General features: G+C 35.6%; 1 protein-coding gene across 1 annotated transcript; it reads left to right on the top strand.

The window, feature by feature from the left end:
* Window positions 1-4: 4 nt before the first annotated feature.
* Window positions 5-7,255, top strand: FAM217A (family with sequence similarity 217 member A). The gene is given in 6 exon segments (XM_090268293.1): window positions 5-118; window positions 1,485-1,566; window positions 1,736-1,749; window positions 3,215-3,282; window positions 5,967-5,973; window positions 5,975-7,255. Coding segments are annotated over 6 exon segments (1,566 nt in total).
* The last annotated feature ends 3,858 nt before the right edge of the window (window positions 7,256-11,113 follow it).

Raw genomic sequence — 11,113 nt, 5'->3', positions numbered from 1 at the left:
ATAAATGTACCTGTTCCACAACCCGTATAGGACTTTAAGGAAACAAAGGAGCAGAGTGGGCAGAAGAAATGGTGAGAACTGTGGCACCAGCGGGCGTGTGTCAAACATCTCTCATGAGGTATGGCAGATGCAGCTGACCTTGCGTGTTTGGGCAGCAGCTCCTGTTGGTTAAGACCTAAATCCCCCTGGATCTTACTGCTGAGATCCCTTGCTGCTGTCTTGTCGTGGTTGACAGGCTTCTTTACCAGTTGACAAACTTAGTTTACATTAATTTGATTGCATAATCTCAACAGCACAGTTCATCAGCTTCCCTTTAATATGTGACTTTAAGGATAGTTCACATGTTATTTTGCACATTAGTGTACATGGGTTACAGATATAGTTGAGAGGAGCTTGAGACTCTGTCTGGGATGTTTTAAAAATACAAATCACTGGGCCATATCTTCATCCTACTGAATCAGAATTCAGAGTATTTTTTTTCAACTCTTTATTTTTAAAAAGCTCTCCAGCTAAGTCTCACATAGGGACTAGATGTACAATATATTATTTCAGAGATCAGAGAATAATTTACTAACTTTATTTTTCAGACAGTACCAGAAAAAGAGAACCTACAGCCTACCTTTCAAGGTTCAACTCTCCTTCCTATCAGGAGATGATCCTTGCGGATCAGTTAAATCTTCATTCTGTATTTGGGCTTATTTCTCCCTATTCCTCCTTAGTGTGGAAATGAAACCTAATACTACCTAACATTTTATTTGTATATTGCTTAGAGTTTAATTTACAAAGGATTTCCTCATTTGATATAGAATATAACTGAGTTCATTCCTAGAAAATTTACTTTTTAAAAAAATTAACTAATCACCTCTTCATGTTTCCTTTTGCAGAATACATTACTACAGTCCTCTCCTACACATCCCACATTTTTTCCCATAGCACTCAGTACAATGTCTGGAACATAAATACTTAATCGATATTAGTACATTTCTTATTCTTTTTTTCTTACTTTCTTCTGAGTATTTCCTGAGTGTTTCTCAGTGTTTTTCAACAGCTGGAGTCCACAATGAATAGTGGGCTGTTCAGTGTTGAGTATAATATGAGGATTAGAGAATTCTCTTTGGTCGATGGAAAGATTTTTTCAGATCTGGTATGCAGATATAGGAGATTTCGTGCATTTGCCATTATGTATCAGAGACACAATGAAGTGGACATTTTATTATATTTTTAAGTCAGTTTTTAAAACCTATGTGCCATTATTTTTAACAAAATGAGAGTGAAACCATAAATTATCATAAAAGCCTTTCCATTTCCTGACTAATAATTGTAATCAAGCTGATAACAGCCGGTAGTACCCTTACAGGAAGGGGAGGGGTCATGAAGCTTTGTGCCTTTTGTCACACTTTACCCAAAGGACATGTAAAATTATGTACTTGAGCTTTTCAAATTTTCTTAACATTAAGTTTATCCTAAAACAGATATTATTTTAGAATTTATCTCACTGGAATTTGGATTCAGAAGTACCTGTTCTTGAAAATAAAAACCTCCCACCTGGAAAGGATAGTGCAGCAGGTGGTAAGATATCCTGAATGTGAATATTTATACTTATATTTATAAATATATACAAATTTATATTCATTTGTATAATATGAATAACCACTCATATTAAAGGGGGTTTGTTTTTAGTATAACTAGTTTTATGTAACTATTAATTGTTATTTTTTTATACACATTCTTTCAGGCAAAAATAACAAGGTAAGGATGTTTGGCTTCAAATGATTCACAAAACATTATTTTAAAATTATTTGTATGTTCTTTAAAAAATTCTTTCCTCAAAGTTAAGCTCTGTATTTCATTTCTGTAGAGTTCTTTAATCAGGCCAAAGCCATTAGTTTTTTACAGGGCTGCAAATTGGTCATTAAGTTATTTTATGATGTTAAGTTTTTTCTTTTTTTAAAGTCCTCATTCAAGGACAAAGAAAGAGGAAGGGAGGGAGAGAGAGAGAAACATTGATGTGAAAAACATCAATTGGTTGCCTTTTTGTATGCGCCCCAACTGGGATCAAACCCTAAACCTGGGTATATGCCCTGAGCAACAATCAAACCGGCAACCTTTTGTTGCATGGGAGATGACACTCCAACCAACTGAGCAACACCAGCCAGGGCTATGTTAAGTTTTTTCAATATACACTACTGTGAGAAATGCTCACAATAAAAACTGGGACACAGGACTTTATTCACGAGTCTGCAGAGCCAGGGGCACCCTCACAGCCAGGAGAATGTGCGCGCCAAGTAGACAAAGGAAACTAGTTTTATAGTCTTGGCTTCCCCACCCCGAAATTGCCACCCTGAAGTGATTATCTTCTCCACCCTAAAATTGCCACTCTAAAGTGAGAGTGATTAGCTTCCCCGCCCTAACGCAATTAGCTCCTCCTCCCCTCTCCTTCTTCCCCGTTTCTCCATGACTGGATACTCTGGAGTTACAATCTAACGAGTTCATCTAAATGCCCATATTGTGATTTGTGAATGTGCTAATGCTGTCAACTCTTCTCAGAGTTCCTCTAATTACATTTGCCCTTTGTTACGAATGACTTTCTCCTGGTTTGGGAGTCACTATGTCCTTGTTTCCTACACTACTATAAATGGAAATTAACTTCGTAGTGAATATAGTGTTTTTTAGTCATTGCTAAAAGGGAAATGGTCTCAGCCTTTAAGGTATCTTAAAGCAGTTGAAATGGTTAATATTTTGTATTGAAATAGCTAGAAAATTAAATTTTCATGTATCATTTTTTTGGATCAAAATATAGAACACTTTCAGTAAAATACAGATAATATTCAAGGCTCATTAGTTAACACTGTGTAGTTGGTACTTATAAGATTATTCTAATTTCTGCAGATGTCAGTAAAAACAAATGATAAGGGAGTATTATAGGATTTTATTATATATTTCTTGGTTGGAACAGTCTATTCCCTGGTTACAACAATTATACAGTCTTAGAAGAAGAGTAGGGAACAGAGATATACTGTGTTTAAAAGTCTTCTGCTGCTTTATAGAACCATTTGGAAATTCCAGTCTAGAACTTAATTTGTCAGAATGCTCACAAAAGAACACAGGTGGGATTCTATTCATCATATTCCTTTCCTAAAGTTTTTTTTGTTTTGTTTTTTTTTTTTAATGCATGCAGTTGCTAAAATGTTGTCCATGGCTTTTCTGTTATCAGAATAGTAAAGAAGGAATATTTCGGTTATGGAGTTATCCTCTTAATGAAGGAAGTACCATGGACAACAGGTGAGAGGATATTTTTGTAAACCCCTAAGTAAAATAAATTTAAATACAGAGGAGTTAACTATTTATCTGAAGTACTAGGACAAAAAAAGACAACCAAAAGAACAAAGTATTGTGTGCAAATAATGGGAGATTATAGAAACTCACCCTAAAATAGAAAGTGACCGCAGACACTACAGATGTAATCAATATATGGTAGTTAAGCGTTTACTATGCTGTTACAATGAGGGTTTAGATGGATAGTTTGGACTGCTCATTGAAGGAAAAAGGACTTGTGATAAGAAAGTACTGTATTACTGCATGTGCTAAGAAGAATTTCTTATATGTATTAACTCATTTAGTCCTCACAGCAATCCTTTAAGGTAGGTACTGTTATCATCCCTGTTTTATAGACGAGGACACTGAGGCAGGATGACAAGTTAAGTAACTTGTTCAACATCATACAATTAATGAATGGTAGATCCAGAATGTAAAAGCAGCTTGATTCATACTAATAACCACAATAGAATATTGCTTCTGAGACCTTATGGGATTTGAATTCTTATTTTTTGGTTCTTAAACTTTAGTGTGCATTAGAATTAGCTATAATGCTTCTTTAAAATGCAGGTTATCGTTTGGAAATTATCATTTACTGAACACTGTTATGTGTCACTTTTATATACAGTGTATTATTTAATGGACTTAGTTTGAGTCCTCTTTGTTGTATCAAGTTTTGACAATAGGGTGGCTATTTGATAGCAGCTATCAGAGGCTCAGGATAAATTCCCCTACTGCTAACTTTTAAAGGGTGAAACCAGAAAGTGCTAAAGGGATTGTACTGATTAATGTCCTAAGGCCGCGGTTCTCAACCTGTGGGTTGCAACCCCTCTGGGGGTCGAACGACCCTTTCACAGGGGTCACCTAAGACCATCGGAAAACACATATATAATTACATATTCTTTTTGTGATTAATCACTATGCTTTAATTATGTTCAATTTGTAACAATGAAAATACATCCTGCACATCAGATATCTACATTACGATTCATAACAGTAGCAAAATTACAGTTATAAAGTAGCAACGAAAATAGTTTTATGGTTGGGGTCACCACAACATGAAGAACTGTATTAAAGGGTCGCGGCATTAGGAAGGTTGAGAACCACAGTCCTAAGGGAATTTTGGTGCTGATAGGGATAGGCAAGGCTACTTCTACAAGAAAAAACTCAGCTGGGAGCAAGGATTTCAAGGTAAGAGGTCAAATGAAATGAATTCTATCATACGAACTAACAGAAGAGCAAACAGCAGAGTGCAGGCTTGGTTCCCAGATATGGGATCCTAGCACTTGGGTTTAAATCCCAGCTCCACTACTTACTGGATGTGTGACCTTAACCAGCCTTGCCTCAGTTTCCTTACCCAAAAAAGGTAGAAAATAAAAGTGCCTATTTCACGGGGTTGTTGTCAGGACTAAATAGAATAACGTGTTTGATAGGCATTTGTTGTTAATACTGGGAAGGCCTAACAACATTGCAGAGTTGGAAACTTGCTATCAATGAAATATTTTATTATGGAGATTTTTCTCCTCAGTATACCATCAACAAGTAAAGAGAATAAAAGTAATGGTAATTTTCATTCAGTGTTTAACATTTTTGTGAAGTACGTTCATATAATCATCTCCTTTCTTAGATCACCTCCAAGGTAGGCATTCTCATTACCATATGTTCCATGGTGGCAAAGGGGTCAAAACTAGATCTTGTGTGTCCAGATTCCATACTCTTTTTACTACACAGCATAGATTGTGTCTATTACCGTTTGTAGGATTAAAGTAATTTTCCTGTGGTTTTCCAAAGGCAAGTCAGTATACCTAATATTTAAGTAAATGAATAAATTTTTACCATTTTCTGTAGAAATGGTAAACTGGCTTTAAAAGAAGCAAGATGATAATTAATGGGAAGTATAGACATGTACGTGTTGTGCATATATATATGTGTGTGTGTGTGTGTATGTGTGTATATATATATACATAAATTAATGGACCAAATCTTTCAATGTCAACATTTCTATTAGAAAAACTAATAATAAACAGTATTCTGTGGCCTGGATTTTCTGCAGTTTCATTTTAATATAATATCCAGAAGCATTTACTCCTAAAGCAAAAGAGCACCATCAGATGAAAATTACTATGGACTATATCTGGGGTAATTTTTGTTTGATATACATTGTTTTGACTCCTTTTTTATTAGAATACTTTTTAAAAAACACAATGGCTAAAGTAAAATCCTTTATTAAGTAATCTATGTTCTTTAAGAGTTTCCTTTTATCTAATTCTGGGTCAATAAACATTTCATTATAATTTCAGTGTGAGTTGGCTAGCCTCCTTTTCAGACAGCATAATTGCATGGACAGTATATTTATAGGCAAATAGATATAATTAGCCACAGTTAGCCATTTATAGTTATAATGGTCTCATTACTTGCATGCACAGGGGATGCCCAGTTAATATTTTAAGTAATACTTCAAAAATGTATATAGTTGTATATAATCAGAGCATATTTGGAAATTAGCATTTCTGTTAAGATAGATAAATATACACATACGCCACTGGGAACTAAACATTAACCAGTCTTTGATAAAGGTTACATATTCATTATTATTTAATAGCATTTTAATTTTAGTCAACAAGCCATTCATTAATTAAATCATTTTTAAGGAATTTCAAAAAAAACTTCTGTGGAAATTGGCTTTAATACAACCAACAATCCCATAAAGCTCTTCACTCTGAACTACTCACTAACAAGTGCTCCAGTTGATAAGCAAGTTGGTTCTTACCCTGAACTGCCAGCATCATTAGGTCTCTGCTGGCCCTATGCTGACGGAGACTTTTTTAAGGACAGAAATGAGGTTGATGTTGATTTATGTTCAGCTATAGAAAACAAGAATGGTGAAACTTTATCTGCTCCAAACTGGAATTTGAAATATGGAAACAGCAGTGTAGAAGAAAATTTAACAGATGAAAGTGATTTATCGGAAAATGAGAAGGCAAATGATACTTTACTCAGCTATTTTAAAAAGATGGACCTGAACTTAAAGCCAGAAACAATAGAAAATGTTGAAGAATCTTTCACAGAAGAACCAAGTGAAGTATTTCCGTACCCTGATTTTCTCCCTCCTCCTTTCAATACTCTGGACTTGCAGAAATTAGCCCTCTCAAAATCCGAGAATTGGAAAGCAACAGTGGAATGTCCGGAAAGCTGTATTGAACCTTTGATAACTCGTTTACTGGAATTGGAACGACTGCAGCACATGACTATACAAAAAGAGAGGCCAAGATTACAAACTACTTTCTGTACTCCAGCAGTTACCAAACAACCCTCTCCCTTCAAAACTATACCCAAAATGAGACAGCCAAAACTTTCTGACTCTGTAAGTCTTCAGACAACTTGTGTAGATAAAACTAGAGAAAAAAGAAAAAAGAATTACGGTTCTTGCAAGCTTGAACAAAATGTTTCAAAAAGGAATTGGAGCAGTGCTGGCAAATGGAATTCTAAACCATCATCTCTAAAAGGTTCATCCACAACAAAACAACTGATGGCAACTTATGATGACTTTAAGAATCCCAAAAGCTCCGTTTTAAATCCATGCCAAGAACTCTCAACCAATCCTACTACTGCCCAAACAGCTCAATCACTTGTTAAAGTGGTCTCAACAACACCCTGTCTGCCACCAAGGTCTCTAATACCAGTTACACCCATTCCTCTGTCTTTTCCTGAAAACCAGACAAAAGAAATTAAGGCACCAAGGACCAAAAAGAAACTTTACCGAAAACACATAACCTTGAACAGACCATTCTATATTCAGAAGCTAAACTGTTTATCATCTTCATTTAAAGTTAAGGGTAAATGCTCACCCGCTGAGCAAAAATTAACAATTTTCACCATACATATCAATGTGAAGAAATCTATTCCAAGAAGCCCAGCTAAAAATGGTTTATCATTTTGAGATGCAGGTAGTAAATACACATACACACACACACACTGATTACCTGATGTGATCATGGAGTAGAACTTGTGGAAATCACTGCTGAGATCAGCCTATATATTAACCCAAGGTAATGTATTTGACAATCTCTTGCATGTTGTTTCAAAATGTTTCACTTGGTACTGCTCCACTCAAAAGATTGTTCTTTTGTTGTGCTTGTTTCCCAGTATAATCCCATCATCAATAAATAGTATAATTGACATATCTCTGCAATAGTTATTCATATGTTCCATTATATACACAAGTTAGTTACCTGTAATCAATGAATTTTTAAAAAATTCTTCCCACTGTTATCTTTTTTCTTTCCCTTCCCACCTCCACAATCTCTTTTGTCTATTATTTTGACCTATCCTTGGGTATTTGGCTATTAAAAGCTGAATAAGTTGCTCTTTTGTTAAATTAATATACAAAATTGTTGATGTTCTCCTATGAATTCTTAGAAACTTTCCATTTCCCAGGCCCTTTGTCATTTGAAAATAAGATCAGTTCTCTTTGGAGCCTAACTGTGGGTTTAGACATGAAATAACCCTCTTTACTCATGTCCAAGGAAAAATGGGAAAAGTCACTGTCCACAGAGCAGCCAGAATCTCAGGTTAATGGCATTCACCCCACCTCCTATCCCGCATCCTTTTTTGCTCTTTGTTGCTGAAGTCTTAACTCTGGTTAGCTGAAACTTAAACTAAGGTAAAGCGTAACTCATTAGATGGTGAAAAGGGAAACTACTGATTGACATTTACTGTGCCTAAGAATCGGGGAAACAAAAAAGAGTCCTGGGTTCTACTGCAGGCTTACACAAACAGGACCTTTGTGAGCGGGTCCCAGGCACCTAAAATATAAACACACATCCCAGATAATTTTTATGCAGGTGGGTTCTCAGATCACACTTTGAAACACACTATAAAAGAAAAACTCGATGTAACACACTTAGATCAGATTTTGGATATTTTGGGGTATAGGTAGTGTTTTGGTTTTAGTGAATGGTTGGTGAATTATCTTAAACATTAAAATAAAGCTACACATGATTAAAACATCAAACGTTAACACGAAAAGTAAAAGGCCTCTCCCCACACACAAAGGCAGGCAGGAATTTTTGTGTGTATCATTCCCCTCAAATAAGATGTAATATTTGTGTTAGGGATGAATGAAATGAATTAAAGGATAATTCAAATAAATGTTGAGGAGAACAACGGTAGTTTATGTCTTTTATCCTATCTTTAGTATAAGAGTAAGGCTCAATTAAGTTTTCTTAGAGGCAAGGGTTGAAGAAAGTGTGCTTAACTTTTAGGTTAATGTCAAATAATTTTCTGGAGCCATATATAACCCTTGTTATATAATAAATTTTACCTATATCCTATACAATTTTGTTATTATCCTAAGTGTTGTAACATCCCTTTCACAGGATTATAATACAAACATGAACTTACATTTTCACTCAATTCCAATTGGCGTTGATCTTCTTTCCCCTATTAACTCTCTTTACACTCAAAGTTCTAACTTAAGTCTTGAACCTTATTTACCAGTCCTCTGCACCCATTCTCATTTCTACTTTCTTCGGGTGCTAGGATGTTATCCCCTCAGGACCATGATAGGATTTTTATTTGTAAGATCCTCAGGAAGAGACATGACTGTTTTTGTAACCACTGTATCCCAAACAACCACTGCTTGGTGCGCAGTAGATATTCTTTAAAGTCTCTGATTAAAGAACAGACTTTATTAATCACTTAAGATTCTTATACATGACACAGCAATTGTAAGCACTGGATCCACAGGCAGGCTGCTCAATTCAAACACAGGCTCTAACACTTAACAGCTCTAACACCTCAGACAAGGACCTTAACCTCTGTTCTTCACTTTCCTCATTTGTAAGGTGGGTAGAATATCTTTTATCTCATATAGTCATATGATTAAGTAGTGTCTGGCAAATTAGAAAAAATAAATCAGGGAAAATAGGAATGACGCAGGACAGACTGAATGGAATGAGCTGCCTCAGCACTGAATTAACTGTCACTGGAGTTAACAACTTATAACAGATTAATGTCCTACTTCTCACAAGATGTGTGGCAGAAGGCGGGCGTGAGGGGGTAGTACTGATAGGTAAGGGTGCATTTCTTATTGGAAACAACCAGGCTACTTTATTTAGGATGCCATTAGACCTAAATAAAAAGGAGCTACTGCAACACCTACAAGATCATTTTCAATTAGTCCAAAACTGCCATATAGTTTTGTAAAAAAATATATTAGCAGCTCATTTCAATTATGAAGCAAAGGGACTAGTAATTTTTAATGTCATGCTCACTTAGTAAAAATATAGTTGCTGGGAATCTTTGTTGTTTAAACTGAGCCCTAAAACGAGGCCAATAAGTGGTGTGTAGAAGTAGATGCAGCCATCTCAAATTCTTTTTGTAGAATGACGGGGGCAAAAGACTTGGTTGAAATAGGCAATATGTATAAATTTGGTGAAAAAAAATTCCCCATGGGTGATGGGAGTGTAGTTACAAAATCAAAGGTTTGTCTATCAGACCCTGTTGAAAACAAACTTCTACCAATATTTTTGAAGAAAAATTTGGCAAACTTTAGAAGAGACATACAATAAATGAAAATAAAGTAATTCTGTTCAGGAAATTTCAGTTAAACTCGCTTGCTCATAAATTCCCATGTTTAACTGTCCAGTATTGACTTTTTCTTAGCTTTCTGGCTCATAACTGAGGTAACTCTTTCTCATCAGTGAGAAAGCACATGTAAAAGGTTTTTTCTCTTGAAAATTTGTAGCAACGCCCTCCCCAATCCAATACACTCTACATACTACTTTCCCTAATAAAAACAGTATCTCCTAACCTTTGTCAGCCACTTTAGATGATTTTATAGCTCTGAATCCTCTTCCAGCCCAAGCAGAAAACTACCATAGCCTTTATAAGGCTATTCAGAGCCATTGCCATTCGGCTTATTTCTTATTAAGAATCAGGATTTGATCAAACTGGTCTACTGGCCTCCCGGTGGCAGGTAGCTCCAGCTGGGTGAAGCATATTCTACAAAGCCTGACATTCTGGGCCTCCACCCTCCAATCCTGCTTTGCATGTGCTAGAGATTCACAGGACCGCTTAAGTACTTTATTCTGCTTTTAAAAGCTAAAGACATTTTCTTAGGAGAAAACAGTGGGTAGACTGAGGATAAGTGTCAGGCTAACCCATCTGCAATAAAGCCATTTATTTAAAACACTACAGAACAGGGAGTTATCTCACTGCTTATACTATTACTAGGAAAACCAAATAAAAAAATACATGTAATAAGAACATGAATACAATACCCTTCAGTGTATGTTCTGCACTTAGTTGCTGAGAAAACGTTTTGTTGTTTGAAAGGATAATCATACTAAACTGGCTGTTTCCAAGCTGCAGCTCTGTGAAAGGGGGCAGCCTGCCCAGTAGTTTGAGAAGCTTCCCTCCACACCTTGCCTCTTCACTGAGATTCACAAGGAACATTAGATGTCTTCTGAGAACTTAATTAAAGTAAGTATTTAACTTTAATTTAACCTGGCAGTTCCCAATCATATTTTAGCACATAATACTTTTTGAAGCACATCTGTGAATATCAGTAAAACAGCACCTAAGAAACATCAGGTAAGAAATTGTGTCTAATTTAAAACTCAACATAACCAAGCAAAGGAAAAATCAGGAGACGATATAGTGACAAGTGACATATTTTATTACGTTTTTCCAGTAAGTTGATTGGGAACACTGCTGTTAAAATGCAAGTTACAATTTAAATGATATCACAAATAGAATACATAGTATTTTCAGATTTCAGCTTCCATATCTTGAT

The sequence above is a fragment of the Furipterus horrens genome, unplaced genomic scaffold (genome assembly GCF_987537825.1).
Source record: "Furipterus horrens unplaced genomic scaffold, mFurHor1.1.pri manual_scaffold_3, whole genome shotgun sequence".
NCBI classification, from domain to species: domain Eukaryota; kingdom Metazoa; phylum Chordata; class Mammalia; order Chiroptera; family Furipteridae; genus Furipterus; species Furipterus horrens.
The sequence above is the reverse complement of the archived record's forward strand: the minus strand, read 5'-3'. Positions and strand labels throughout refer to the sequence as shown.